This window comes from Hetaerina americana, unplaced genomic scaffold (genome assembly GCF_022747635.1).
Source record: "Hetaerina americana unplaced genomic scaffold, ioHetAmer1.1.p SCAF_8, whole genome shotgun sequence".
Taxonomy (NCBI): domain Eukaryota; kingdom Metazoa; phylum Arthropoda; class Insecta; order Odonata; family Calopterygidae; genus Hetaerina; species Hetaerina americana.
The window spans coordinates 13,206,451-13,222,574 of record NW_027287427.1 but is presented as its reverse complement, the minus strand read 5'-3'; the positions used below and the strand labels follow the sequence as shown (position 1 = coordinate 13,222,574).

At 38.8% G+C, this 16,124-nt stretch overlaps 1 protein-coding gene across 1 annotated transcript in view; it reads right to left on the bottom strand.

Moving 5' to 3' along the window:
* Nucleotides 1–8,462: 8,462 nt before the first annotated feature.
* Nucleotides 8,463–16,124, bottom strand: part of LOC139697941 (ets DNA-binding protein pokkuri-like) — a 169,930-nt gene continuing 162,268 nt past the window's right edge. Inside the window, exons 3-6 of the mRNA XM_071596801.1 lie at nucleotides 15,142–15,600; nucleotides 13,638–13,994; nucleotides 12,429–12,678; nucleotides 8,463–11,923 (exon numbers count right to left, since the gene is read on the bottom strand). Coding sequence (XP_071452902.1) covers nucleotides 11,170–11,923; nucleotides 12,429–12,678; nucleotides 13,638–13,994; nucleotides 15,142–15,600 — 1,820 coding nt within the window. The 3' untranslated portion in view covers nucleotides 8,463–11,169. The remainder of the gene's footprint in view (nucleotides 11,924–12,428; nucleotides 12,679–13,637; nucleotides 13,995–15,141; nucleotides 15,601–16,124) is intronic.

The window sequence follows — 16,124 nt, the reverse complement described above, 5'->3', positions numbered from 1 at the left end:
TGTACGCGTGCTAGTGCTCAGCTCCTCGTGAAGCTGGATTGATTACCAAATCAGATCGCGTGCAGCTTAGAGGAGCTGGATTTGTAAAACGTTGTCATGATAAACTTAGTAGCGTATCCAAAATATGAGAGCCGCCAAGCTGGGAATCACTCGCAGAGCGAAGGTTAAATTGCAGATTAAATCTCTTGCAAAAATAAAAAGGATATCTATTTAGCAATGATGCCTAAAATGTATTATTACCCCCATCGTACCACGGTAAGAGAGGTCAGGTCAATAAAATTAGAGAGATTAAGTGTAGAACAGATAGATTTAAGATTTTATTTTTACCACGACCGATAAATAATCGTAATAACTGTATGCGACCGCGCTAGGGGGTAAAAGTATTTTTTTGCATGAACCTATAGTAATTATGATCTATATTATTTAAATATATATGTATAGTAATTAGCAATTAGAAATAACTCCATGTTGCATGTTGCATGCCTGGTATGTCATAACCCCCTGCCACACATCCTGGCCGTGGCTTGCAGGGTGTCATTTAAATGTAGAATATGTAAACGAAACAACATATGAAACGAAACACATATTAATGCACCATATGTAAAAGAAACAAGGGTAATGAGATTTTTCAGAAAAATGAACGCAAAAATAAAGTTTAAAATTAAAAAAGCATTAACTAAGGTAGGTGGAACAGTTTGCCAATCTTACATGTGTTTTGTCCTTAGACGATCAAAGAAGCACGGACGCAAGGAGAAGGTGCAAAGAAGACGTTACAATGTCGAGGGATTTAATGACGTCATGAGTAAGGATATTACGAAAAGGTCAATAGGGACAAAATAGATGTGAATCGTCACCACAGCACACTGCTTGAAGATGGACAAATCGACAAAAATCATTATAAAAATTTTATTCTGGTATTACTCTCACCTTTACATAGTCGGTAGACAGACAAACCAATCGTCAATCTACCACGCTATCACACTACCATTGCTACGAAAATGTAACCATTTAATTAATTCAATACGACTACTACTTTTATACAAGAAAAATTTTAATTTTATGGTGAAATTACTCTTTCACTCTTTTATGAAAGCAAAAAAAAACAATCTGCCCATGAATAGAAGCCATCCACTTCTTACCACAATATAAACTGAATTCAATTGAAGTGTTCTATATTCTTGGACTTTAATTGAAATTTCAAGCAAGTCTCTATTGTAAAAAAAGAACGTCAATTAGACGTCATTCCTTTTATCGGACATGAACGAAACTATGGTTTAAATAAAAAATAGGAAAATTTATTTCTATAAACTAGACTTACTCGATGTCAAAACATCCATCGCCGGTGCAAGGAATACTGGGTGCTTGTGATTTTAATAAAGTGATTTGTAAATGCCAAGTCATTAAGGTGAACATGCTGCCTGAATGATCCACACCGCCCAGGTTGATGAGAGTTCTAATTCTGGAAAATTGTAACGAAAATATATTAAAATAAAATACTAACACTCGATCAATAATTGGCAGGAACACAAGGTATCAGGAAATTATATTCAATCACGAACACCGACATGGTGTCATGAATTTAATGGGCGTAGTAGCTACGGCACTAAAAATAGTTTGACGTTATCGCAATATGTATCTTATAACCCCAAATTTTGAAACCCAATTTCGAATTTAGAACGAAGGAAAGTAAACCAAATGGAAATTTAGCAGTTTTTCTCATCGAACAAAATGTCAAAAATCTCACCCTTTACGGTTCCAGTGTCCTCGCTCCCCCTCTCCCTCAGCTAACCTAAATACATCCATTGACAGCATTAAATATCAGATTTGAGTCCTCCTAGACAGAAGGAGACTCCAAGATGATCCAGAGGGGCCTGATCATACCAACTAGCGAGTTCAAGAGAGCAGAGGATCCGATGAAGAAAAACAAAGATTCTTGAAGCAATTACAGGACCGATCCTGTAGACCGATGAAGAAACAATACTTTTGCGTTAGAAATATATTTCGGGCGATATTATTAGGAGAGCTACGATATTTGAATAGTACTTGAAAACTACAAAAGATGACGGTGAGAATAAATAGAGGGAAGAAGAAGAATAGAAATTGATACTAGGAGCGCGTAACCATAACTGCACCTGGAAGTCTATTGAAAATGCGAACAAGTTCATATAATCAGCGGTGAAATGAAAGGAAGCATCTGGGAAAGCCCATTAGAATTTAGGAAAAGAACAATTAGGGAAACGCTGTGAGAAAAAATGTCTCGTGATTCAAAATTATTAACGATTCAATGAAGATTGCCTTTTTGAATTTTAAAGAAGCATTAAGCAACGACAATGCTTCATGTGGTATGATGTGCGATTGCTGATAACTTCAAATATACTTCAGTATCTACCAACTATATAAAAATCCAGACCATACAGCAGAAAAAAGGTAAAAATTATCAATGGAAAAAGAAATGCAACCACTCGTGCTGTTTTGCCGACGCTTAGAAAACCATGGGGAATGGAATAATTACGAATAAATCGAATGCAGAGGACCTGCGGATAAATGCACATGTTCCATTTTACGTACGAAGTAATGTCCTACTACTTAGTAACCTAAAAATACGAGTAGAAATCTTGAATACAATGAATTAATTTTTACAATAATGTATTCGCAATAAAGAAGGGATGAGGCGAAGATTTTAATGTTAACTTGCAGCGGAAGAAAACCAGAGGGCATTATCAACGTGAAGAAATTAATATCAGGGAAAAATGATTTTAATTTTCGGGCTCGGAAATAACAACAGAACGCGGAATACTATTAAGCTTATTGTACAACAAATATTGAAAATTTATAGCCAAGATATTTTTTTAATAATCAGGAATTAACCACTGAAAGAAACTACGTTTGCAAAAAGGAAGTATGACAACCTATGTATGAATCAGAAACGTCGTAAATTTTGAAAAATTGCGTACCTCGGGCCTATGGAGGCGACTGACGGGGATGAAAAGTTCATTGAGACCTAAAGTGTGCGCCATGAAAGGGCAGGAGCAATTGGGAAACAAATCAGGGCAAAGAAGAAACACTAAAGAGAAGCTGAAGCTGCGGTAGAAGTTAAAACCCATTAAACGAAGATATCCAGAAAAAACAGAGCAAAAAGAAATCGACAAAAAATAAACAATTGGAGGATTTGAGACTGTCATCGATACCAAAATGAATGAGCGTAGGAATTGGGAAAGATAATACGTATATAAACAATGGTATGATAAAAATATCATAATTTGCAAGAAAAACTTAGTGAAGATCCGAAAAATACTAAAGAAACGCCACTCACTTTCGTGTGCCACTAAAAATACATTACAACATCCTTAATTACTTAAGTTTTTCAAGTCTTAGATAATCTCCTTTAAATTATTTTTTAGGTAGAGCTAAAAAAACAATCAATCGCCGCGTGTTCACCCAAATTACTTTTGATTTTAGACGTGCTTTTATTTAGAGATTCCGTCCTGTTCACAAGCAACTCCCACGGAGACGTTGTCTTCATCTCCTTGGCTTAAAAATATTTGAACAGCGTCTTCAGGTCAAAGCAAGAACGCTGACGAAACTATTGCTAGTAACAACAAAAAACGAGGTGAAATCCGAGAGCAAGCAGCCTTCGCATATTTTTCCAAAAATTTGGTATCATACTAAAGAAAGAATGGGGCAGAAGAGTAAAGGCAATATTGCCGTTCATCGAGAGAATTCTAATGGTGAACCTGGAAGGAGAGCTCACGGACACCGTGGTCGTGCAAGTGTACATGCCGACGTCTAGCCATACAGAGGAAGAAATGGAAGAAGTGTACGAGCAAATGGAAGAAGTCCTCGGACTGGTGAAGGGGAAAGAAAATATCATCATAATTCGAGACTGGCACGCAGTCGTAGGAGAACGAAAAGAAGGATGAAGCGTCGGAAATTTCGACGAGCTCAAGCTCAAGGTAAGGGGGTTTTCACAATGAAAAGAAAACTGCTGTGTTCAAAGAAGATAGAACTAAAGATTTGGAAAAAATATGTGAAAACATCGGTATGGAGCGGGGCACTCTATGGATCTGAAGCATGGACCATCGGAAAAGTAGACCAGAAAAGACTAGAAGCCTTCGAAACCTGGTGCTGGAGGAGGATGCTTAAGATCAAATGGGCGGATAAAATAAGAAATGAAGAAGTATACTGACGAATGGACGAAGAACGGACCTAATGGAAAAGAATAACCAGATGGATTGGCCACACCTTGAGGCACAATGGATTCGTGAAGAATATAATAGATGGAAAAATAGAGGGAAGAGTCCCAAGAGGAAGGCCAAGGGATAAATACGTACATGGGACAAATAAAGAAATAAGTACATTGCAAAAAATTCCAGGAAGTAAGGCAATTAGCATCAGATAGGGAGGGAAAGAAGGCTGCAGGCAACCAATCTTTGGATTGAACGGAAAGATTTGAGTAGTCTTGTCCGAAAAGCAATTGATGCATTAAGTTCAGAACATCACTACACGCGGGCACAACATTCCTTCGCCGCACACATAATAGATGAGGAGTAAAATTTGTGATACTAGTGTCAAATACGAATTATGATATGATAGGAACATTTCACAAAATGGAAATAAATGCTTACAACTTACCTGAATTCCTGAAGGAAAACATTATCCCAGCTAAGTAATTAGACACGGCAGAGAAGGTCAACCAGACGCTACTTTACGCACTGAATAAACAAATGGGACTGAAGGAATACCACGTGCCAGAGGTGGAGGGGATTGGGTGCTTATTAGGGGAAGGGAGGAGGTAGAGTTCGACGGGAAAACTAGTTGGGGTATATTGGGGAGAGGGTGCGCTTGTTGGCATAAAGGGAAGGTAGCTCAGGCTTGTTAAATGTACCTCCGCCGTACCACACGCTACTACCGTCCGGTAGAGAGAGGGCCCTTATGAATCGAGAGTTAAAAACAGCTATTATGCGGCCGCAAGAAAAATCGTCACCTATGTAGAAAGAGCAGATTCAGGTCCTTCTGCGGCGGGGTAACGTCCTCGCCTGCCAACCCAGAGGTCGCGGGTTCCATTCCCGCCTAGGTGGTTTTTCCTCCACCTAGGGCTCGGGTGTATGTAATTGTCAAATTGTTATAACAATGTTCAAAGCTCGATATAAAGGTCGAAGCGCTGTTTTCGGACTAATGCAAAATAAATAAATTAACTACCAAATGACACGCAGCTGTTCGAGGCAGCTTTGCCATTAGGCCAGACAAATTTTTAACAAGGGCAAGGGTAAATTTTCACATCAGGGCAAGTTAAATTTTAGACCCTTATCCTTTTCATGGTCACTTTCTCCCAACATATTTTTTGGTGGTCTCATAAATGCCACTCGCTATGCTTCATAAATAACCCAGCCATTAGAATCTACTCAGAAAATGTCTAGGGAGATAATTATATCCCTGTAGGAGGCAGGGTCGGATGTATAGGCATCGGATAGGTCGGATGTATAGGTCGGATGTATCCAGGGGTATATCCCTGTAGGGCAGGGGAGGCAGGGATCCAGGATCGGATCTCGGGTGATTTGACTTTCGGAGGACAGGACCTAAATGTTAACAGGTCATAAAATAGGATTACACAAAATCGACAGAGTGTGGCTAGAAGTTGATAAGAATTGAAATGTAATAGATTTATTGAAGCCGAATTTATTTAATTTTTGCGGGATATCAAAGTGGTCATACATTGTCGAATATCCAACAGTTGACATATTTTATAAAATGGATCAGAATTGAAGCGAAACATCAGTAATGCTCTTGTGTGTAAATTTCCAACGCATTAGGGAGCCGGCATGTTATTCGGTGCCCGGCGTCTTGATGCGCCACAGATATGAGGTAAAAATCCCTCTTCAATCTCACTATCTTATCGCTTTGTGCCAAAGCTTACGTTACAGAAGAGCTTCCTAACGCCCTCTCATGGGGTTAGTGTTAAAAGATAAGAGAAAGATGGAAGAGAATCCACAAGTGTAGATAGAAAAAAAAACGTGAACGCGTCCGCTGTAATCAGTTCGCTCTTCGTCCAATTACATAATTTTTTGCCGATTCATAATAGTCGCTCATCTCTTGCAGCACTTCCAGAGATGGGGGGGAGGTTATTTCTGCTTACGCTCATACGGCGAGGGCGTGATTGCATTAATATATACCTCATGCCTCAGATCAAGAGTCGAGTTAACGTTCTCGACAGAGGGAATTTCACATCAGGGGCTTGCAAGCTGACTGGATTTTCGCAATCCTCCCTGAATAAGTACTTCCCAACGCTCACTAAGTCAGAAACCAAAGTTCTGCTAATAAATGCCTTTTTGACAATGTTGGTACAACTCGTCCAGAATATCCGTGAGTTTAAACATCAATATTAGGTAGTTGACTGTAAATTTGGCTTGTCTTGTCACCTGGGCTGAGAAGACCTATTGGTCATTGCACCCTTGACCAGAGTATGAGATGATACATATGGGCATTCACTCCAGTGGCATTAATACGCCATTCCTAAGTCTCACAGAACATGGACTCAGGGTTGGTATGTGCTAGTTCCCCTCCCTATGTAATCTTTGGTTTCCTCAAAAAATCTGATACCCAAAATATGACATAGTTTGGGCATGTGATATTTCACCACACTCCAGTTAGGTAACCATCGTGCTGGATTATTGCCTGCATCCACATATTGAACTCTCTCTTACAGTGAGTGCAAGGAATTTATCAATATTTGTTTTGCAGCTGGATTTTTCATACATTGCTATGGACATACTCTGTCAATAAGCATCGAACTTTTGGACTTGGAGGAGGAATTCATTTTTGATGAACCACCATCAACCACAGTTATCACCCCAAAGGTGGCTTTGATATGGGAGGATAGAGCTCACTCAAAACTAAGGTCAACAGCATTCACACATGAAGGTATGGGGACAAATTCCATTCCCTCGACCTCCTGTGGTTTCTGAGAAAGATCTGGTGCTCTAAAAATTAGTTTGGCAAATCTGAGGGTGCTCAGGGGCATCCCCAGGCATCAAACCTGGGACCTCTACTCAATAGCTCAGTGCTCCTCCACCCGCTGGACCACCACAGCCTTATTTTAAATGTCAACAATTTTCGGAAATTGAATTATACAGATGACATCCTTCCTATTACAACAAAAAAAGATATGGCCATGCTTGTTCTTTTGTGTTAAGGACATACAACGATTCAATTTTTGTCTCCATTGCTGCAAACTAGCTCCTTGTTTTTCATTTGAAACTTATTCATATTTTTACAAAAGGTGAACATTAGGAATCCATTTCTCACTAAATTGGTAAATTTATTAAAGGCTCCTGCAGAAAAACATGTCTTGGGAGGAACATATTTTCAAACTACGCAGCAAGTTAAGCTCCCTATGCTTCCTTATTAGAAATATTAGGTATTCTGTAAATTTAGAGGTCCTTCTATCCATTTACTATGGTGAATTTTATTCTCGTGTTACTTTTAGTATCCTCTTCTGGGGTTCCTCTCCCCATGCGGGCATAATCTTCAAAACCAAAAGAGGATTATACGCATTATGAGCAATGCTCCTTGCGATGCACCATGTAAACCTCTCTTCAAAAGACTTGGTTTATTACCAGTACCTTGCATATATATATTTAATGTCATCTTACATGCAAAGGGTAATATTTCCCATTACAAGTCCAACCACAATTACCATAGTCACTACACAAGGACCTGCAATGACCTGCACCAACCATTTGTCAGGACATACAATACTGCCCATGGGCCCAAAGCAATGGGCTTAAGGTTATTCAATAAACTTCCCCATGAAATCAAATATGAAACAAAAGTACCTGTTTTCAAGAAAAAGCTGTTTAACCTTTTAAAAAATAATATGTTCTATTCTGTAAATGAATACCTTGAATTGTCGCAATGCATCAATTCCGGCTTAAACAATTGATATGTAATTATACTAGTGTATTGGAATGTATATATATATATATATTTATATATTGTATCTCTTCTATTGTGAAATTGTGAAAATTATATTTGACGTGTCCTATATTTGTGTATGTATGAATATGCAACAAATCTCCGGACAAATAAATGTATTATTATTATTATTTATTTTGAATGTAATAAGAGTCCACTTGAATTGAATGATAAGATGTAATTTTGATGACCAACATGATTGATCATATGTGGTTCAAAACCAGAGTGCATAAGCATGGTGACAAAGGCTCATATTTTGTATGTTTGCAGCAATATGGGTATGTTTGAAAATTGGGGTATATTAGTAAATATATTCCATTGTGTATTGATGGATCCATGAGTCCCATAACTCAGCATCTTTAAGATACTCCAAAACATTTTACACTTACCTCTGAAGTTGGCATTTCAACTTTTCCAGCCGCCAGTTAAAATATTTAAAGTCTCGTTCATATTTTGAAATTTGGGATAGAGAATGAAAGAAAAACAGAATCATTCTTAAAAATCAATAACTATTCTGATGCGGAAAATTAGACTTCCTTAACAGTGTATTTATGTACAAAAGTCAACACATTCAATATATATGAAAATTTCTTCCATAATATTATGATAAGCTGCTCATACTTTATACAAATTACAAATATATCAGAGCATAAGATCCAATTTCTTTCACATTTTCATTATAAAACAACACACATCTTCCAATTTGCTGCCTCCATTTTTTTTGAGATCTTTTCATGTTTTTCAATACAATTTTTCTTGCTCTGTTTTCCACACAAATTTACAGCAATCATGCAAATTAGCATAAGCTGTCAACAGCTCAGTTTGAGAAACCGAGAAAATTTTTAAACATCTGCTGGGCATTACCTGATTCAGATAATAAAGCAATGATTTAGAATACTTTTGACAGAATACATACAACGAAGCTAGAAAAACATGGCACCAGCATTAAAAGTTATCTTTCATTCAATATAATGTCAGCGAACTAAAAATCTCATCGGACTGGCATCCAATAATGAAATAATTTATTCCCCTTCTCACGAGATGATTTAAATGCATTTACAGTTTATGAAACTTTTCCAGAATATAACTACGGCAGCTTTTGGAGCCCATAAGCATGTATGCCATGGTATGTGGCCACAGTTTGAAAATACCTTAAGCCCACTGCATTTGTTGATGAGAACTCTGTTTAACAATTAATTGGTGCTTCAATTTATCTGTATAAAATATAGTATTTGTTTTAACAAAGCAGCACTATACACAGTATTTTACATGAAATCAGTATAACATGCAACGAGACATAACGGATGAGAGGCTATGCCAAATGCAATTATTCCAACTATTTCAAGCCCATTGAGGTCAGGTAATTCTTTCAGTGCCACAATTGGCATCCTGTACACAAATCCAAGGGTGTGAAATTTAATGAGGCCCAATTAAAGCATTTTGAGTCTTTAATTAAAAACTGCGAGTTTGCCATTTCAAACATAAATAATACCAGTAAAAATGTACTGGCAGTTTCATTTTTTTAAATCCATTGTTGAGCAAAAATTGGACTAAACAAGAAATAGGATAATATATGCAATGCAGACATTATTAAAATATGTAAATTATGTATTTACTCTAGAAAGTACATCTGTCATTATATATTTTTTTAAATAGTAACTTAATTAATTGCAAGAATGGTTTTTCTTCACTCTTCTTGGACAGCAATGACTGTTATAACTAGTGAAACATAGATAAATATGATTTTCAGAAAAATAATAGAACTAGAAATTTCCTTCTTTTGCTCCACAGTAGAAATTTTTATACCTTGCAGTATTCCAAATAGAGCAATTCTTCCTTAGTCAATTTGTACATTAAATAATAGGGAAAGTAAAACCTTTCCTACTTTTCTATTGTCAACAATTAATTACTGTGCTGTAATTAATACACTGCCATAAGATTTTTTTATCAATTGTGTAGCATTTCAAAGTTTTCTTCATTTTATGTATTAATATTCTACCTATATCACACCAAATAACATCTTACACAATTTATGATGAACATGCAAATACATACATAGCTCACCTGGCCAACCAATAGGCCCACAAGATGGGGAGATCACAGAGAAACATACAGCCGACATGTGCTCACTTGCATATAAGGAAGGACCTTAGCACTTCATTCAGCCATTTAACACACCTACTTTTACATTATGATATCATCAATTATATTTTTTTTTTAATCTTCTTCAAAGCCTTGACTATATCTTTTACACTCACTGCACTTATTCCAGTTTCCCCAACTTAATTTACTCCTCTCTCTCCATCGCACACATTGCATTTACAACCTCCGAAATGGAGTGAATCACCTTGGAAGACTTTAACATTCTTGCACACTCTTGACAGTTCTCCCATTTAATCACCACCTTGCTGGTGGTTTCATGATGAAACATATAGAAGGGGAACTACCTTTATTTATCCTTTTCATTTGCCACATGTGATGGGGAGTGTTTCCACTGGCCCATCATCAAATGTGTCTCTAAATGAAGAGGATGAGGGTAGTAGACAGATGGGGGGGAACCACAAAACATGGCACATTGAGTAAGCATTTTGCAGAAAAGAGCACTTACGACTCAATCACTTTCACCAATCCCAGGATAAAAGGAAAGTTTGATTCAGCGACACATTAGCTCCACAAATGCATATGTGACCTGTAGGTCGCCGCTACTAACCTCCCTGTTTTCCTTTACATCTCTCTTATTTAAATCTGCACTAAGAAAAAAAATTTCATTTGCTTTTAGTAATCCCGATACCTAAAAATTGATAGATCTTGAGAGTAACCCTGTGGAATGCTTAGATGATACAACCTTTTACCCTTTGAAATCCTGACTGGAACCTTAATATATTTTTTTTTAAACCATTAACATTTTAATTAGTTTTTCTATAACAAAATTCTGGCCCCATTTAGAATTTTTATGTCAGTATAAGCTATATTACAAACAAAAATAACAAATAAATTTTTTGTACACAATGGCAGTTTATGTATAGACATTCTGCAAGATAATTAAATAACTCTTGCCTTTCCAAGGTCATGACACATCTGGCCGACACGTCAAACATCACAGTTTCGACAATTACGTCATCACATTACGTAGGAGGGTTCTAATGAGTAAACCAACCCATCCTCAAAGCAACAATCCCAACTCAACACGTGTCCATCTCATTCTACATCCGAGTCACTCCTCTTAATGCTATGCACTGCAGAGGCCATATCTGCCTGAGTAACACCAACCTCACCATTGTACAACGAATGACCTCCTGAGGACAAAGGTGACCTCATAGATCCCCTTCCACTGTTGGTGTCAGTGTCCGCACCACCTAGACTCAAGTCTGTCGCCATCACCTCTTCATTGTCTTCAGAATTGCGGTTTTCTGGTGAGTCGGGTGCTTCCTGCTTCACTGTGATGGTCACACCACCAATGTGACATGCATTCCCATCGCTGATGGCCCCGTTGCCGTTGACTGCTTGCTGCCGACGCAAAGAAATGCTCTTGGCATTCTTCAGCTCACTGGAGGTCCGGAGGTAAGATTCACTCCTCTTCCTGCCACGGGATGCTGCATCGGCATCCCTGTGGCCATTGATGCCACTCTCGTCGCAATCATCAGAAGAGAGGGCCCCGGAGGATGGCGATGACCTGGAGGATGTCATTCCCACGCTGAGGTCAGTTGGGAGGAGGGTGTCCACACCACCGAGGCTCAAATCGGTGGCCATCTCCTCCTCATCATCCTCTGCAGTGTGAGAGTTGTGTTGCTCGGGAGACTCGGGTGCCTCCTGCTTCATGGTGATTGTCACTCCACCAATGTGGCATGCACTGTTGTCATTCATGGCACTGTTGCCATTGCTGTTGACGACTTGTTGTCTAAGTAAGGAGATGTTCTTGATGTTTTTCAGCTCACTGGGATTTCGGAGAAACCTACAGAAAAGAAATAATTCCTTTTAAAATTGTGTGCGGGACTTCTCATGGAAATTTATTATTTCCAAAGGCAAACAACATACAATCTTCTCAACTGCTGTTTCCTTTCCTTCTCTTATTTCACAATAATAAGGCACCTCAATCTATCAAATTTATGATGGCGTTTTACTTTTGTAATTGGACATCCAAATATATATCTATAGCCACTATAACCTAATTATCAAGTCGAATCGTTAGAGCTAAGCTTCAAGCCAAATACAATGGGCTGCTGAACAAATGGACTCATCATGCCTTGTATCTATTAGCATTACATGACCGGTCACTGTCATTATATTGGCAAAATTAAAATAATTCTTAGAGACAAACAAATCAGTACTTAAAAATCAGATAAAATATAAAATTAAAGATGATATCTCAATCATGAATTAAATCAATCAGTTAATTCAGGGACAACACAAAGAGATTTTGGGAGAGTAATTGCAATAAATCACCCATAAATACTCACTGGTAACAATGCCTCTCTCCTTGAACCTTCCTCAAGATGTTGACTCTGTAATAATATCTGAGTGCTCGAGACATCTTGTCATAGTTCATGGACAAATGATTCTTTTGGATTCCCCAAAGCTTTGCGAGTCCTGGTGGGTCAACAATCTTGAATACACCAGTCTCTCGGTTCTTCCACGTAATAAAGTGGCCATACCGCTGAGGTGGGTCATTGAGAAGCTGTTGCAAGAAGTCCCACAGAAGTCGGCCATCTTTAGAGATTGAGAGAAAGAAAAATAATTCATCAGTGCATTGATACATTTACTATATCATTTCATTCAATGACAGTACAAGGTATGGATGGAAGAAATTTAAACTTTCATGCGAGACTTCACATCAGTTTTCACAGTTATTCATCTTCCTAATAAGATTAGTTGACATTTGGTAAAAATATCTGAAACTAAAATTCTTCAATTTACTCAAATTATATTATGGGATTTAAAATATTATATATTGCACCATGAAAATCACTATAACTTATTTGTAGAGTAAGTGATATCTGCATGACTCACTTTTGCCTCACCTAGCCATATATTTTGGCATTTGGTAAGCTTGTCAAAATTGAATTTTCCAATAGTCATTGGTTCGTGGAGGCTTGCTTTACCTCCAATGCTCATTGATAATTTGTTTTAAAAGGAATTTTACTATGCATTTCAGCATTGCGTAAATAAAAAAATGTATGCAGCATTGTTATATTAATAGTTTTCTTGGTAGTTACTTTTCCTCATAAAATATGCAAACAATATTATTAAGTTAAATTTTAATCAGATGGATTTATTGTACAATATTCATTCAATGTTGCTGTTCACAGGCAGCAGCTAAGACAACATAAAAAAACAGAAGCATATCCTATAACATGTATAATATTTAAAAGGCATCTTTCACAACAGTTTTTGTGTATTCTGATGACCATTTATTATTGTCTGCTTTTTCATGTACTATGAATTTTTTCCGCTACCAATTATTTCTGCATCTCAGCTCATTAATTTTTTCTAGGCATAGTATTTCTAATTTAATCAGTACACATGAATCACACTTTTCTTTAATTTCCTTGTTCACAATGTCTGATAATTGACTGGTTTTTTAAGTACACTGAGCTTACTTTGCCCATAAGTAAATAAACGAATATCCTAACAAATAGCCTTTAACATTTATGCCAGGGTTCACTCACTTGTATTAGGCTCTGGTGTATCAGATGAACTTTGCACGATTTCCCTTAGCCTTGTAGGCGGTGCCTTGGTGCTCGGTGAGGAGGGTAGGTGAGGTGCCGGGGGTGGCGGTGGTGCTACTCGTTGGTGACTTCCTTCCGGACTGTTAGCCCTTTCTGTTGCACTGCCGGGGAAGGCATCATCATCACCCTCCTCAGAGTCTGAGGGCCCACTTCCAGTACCAGCGGATCCCCTAGCTGCTGATGTGGGCGGCATACCATATCCATGCTGCTGCCCATTGCCATATGTCTCTGTCTGGGTGGGACTGCTGCCAGACTGGCTGTCTATGGAGGGAGCTGGGCTAAGGGTCACAGAGTTGCCTGCAAACATTCATTGGAATATCTCAAATTAAAATTTGATCCCTTGGATGGCCTTAGCACTCACTGAAACTTCTAATGATAGTAATGAAAAATAAACTAATTAATCAATTAAATATTTATTTAATTAATTACTTTACCACGGTTAATTAGTATTACATAGAGTTTGTCTTGGAGAAAACACGAGCATGATTCCCAAATATTATCATCTTATAATCAGTACTTTTTTGAAAAAACATAAGTTACAGGCTTAACTTTGTGGAGTTCCTTCATGATGAGGGTAGAATAAGAAACTATGCACTTCCACAATAAAGATTTAATACTTCACATGGCCATGGTTTTGGTACTGCACATCATCATCAACTGATGATGATGGAGTGCATCGAAACCATGGTCGTGTGAAGTGTTGAATATTTTTGTGGAAGTGCATAGTTTCTTTTTCTACTCTCATCAGTACTTTTTTGACCTACAATAATGAACAAATAATTCCATGCGTGTATCTGGTCATATTGACGAGGTTTTTGCTAGACAGCTAGGTCTGAGGGGTGATAAGACAGGAGGATTATTCAAAATTAATATCACAGATCGAGTCTTAAAGAGTCTTCTGACTTTACGTTAAAAAACAAGATTACCCATTGTGAATTAGGCCCAGTAATTATAACGTACCATGCTCTCAAGAACTGTTAACTAAAAGTCTATCCGTGAAATGAGGAAGCAAAAGAATGTACACTGAACTAAAAGACCAACAATCGGGAATTAAACATCTCAATCAATACAGCCACGTAAATCCTTTTCTATTCAGAATTATTAATATACTGCATCATTAATTCAAACATTTATGACTTTTCAAATAACGAGGAATAGCCAGAAGTCTATTTCAAAACGAGTGGCTCAGTCATTTTCCACATTCATCATCCTGGTCTTAAATTCAATGACTCAGCATCACTCTCAGAGGAATTTTACACATAATAAAATGCTAATTTACTTAAACAACGGAAAGTTAAATGGAAAATTAAAACGTATGGGAAGATAAAACGACTGTATGGGAAGTTAAGAGGTTGATATTGATTCAATCAGTGCTGATATATGTATTATTCGAACACGATGCAGTTGATGTTCGACCTTCGACGCGAGAGGTCGGTCTCCTCACCTTGGTGCATGAAGTGGTGGCCGTACGTGTGGAAGTCATCCACGATCCTCGAGGAGGCGGATCCAGAGGCGGCGGCGGCGGCTGCAGCGGCGGCGGCCGCGGCGGACGGCGAGGCCCCCGTAGAGGCGGCCGCGGCGGCCAGGATGGACCAGCCGGCGGCGGCGGCCGCGCTGGGTGCCGACGTGGGCGTCGACGTGGGCGGGAGGTATGAGGCGGTGGCGGAGGTGGGCGTGACGGGGGAGGAGGGCAGGTGGTGGTAGGGGTGCATCAAGGGATGGTGCAGGGACGTGGGGGTAGTGGGCGGGTGCTGGGGCGCGGGCGGGGACGGCAGGTTGAGCGCCGTGGGGGTCGACGGCTGGTTCCTGGACAGGAGGAGGCGGAGGGCGTTGTGGATCACGTCACCGGCGCCTGGGGCCCTCTCCGAAAGGTCGCCCTTGGTCAAAAGGCACATTGCCTTGCCTGCGGGTGGAATGAGGAGAAGGTTGGTTAGGGAAAATCGGCACAGTGTCTACGCTATGTCGTGTTGCGTACGTCAGCTTACAACTACACCTTTCAACATGTAAGCATACCTCAAGGCGCGAGTTAACCATCAAGAAAAGAGGATGCAACGAGAAAGAGGGAACGCATGCATATGCACACGTATTCCCCGTAGTCTGTATTTTGGGCCAATGTGTAGGGCAGGCATTCTCATCCAGCAAGAATATAACCGTGTGTGATGGTATTAATTGTGTCTGTTTTATTTACTCCAATGATGATGAAGCCTCTAACATGTCGAAGAATGTTTAAATTCGTCAAGTGATTTTACTGTTCGTGAGCAGATCTGAATTCTCAACATGTGCTGGGAAAAATTTGCGTATTGGAGAAAGTTAAAACGAAAATTCGAACAGGTGTTTTGTTGAATGAAGAAGTGCATTCCTTACTTCATGGTGATGTCATAATTTGACGTCAGCGATCGCGATGAAACGATGGGTTCGACATCTCAT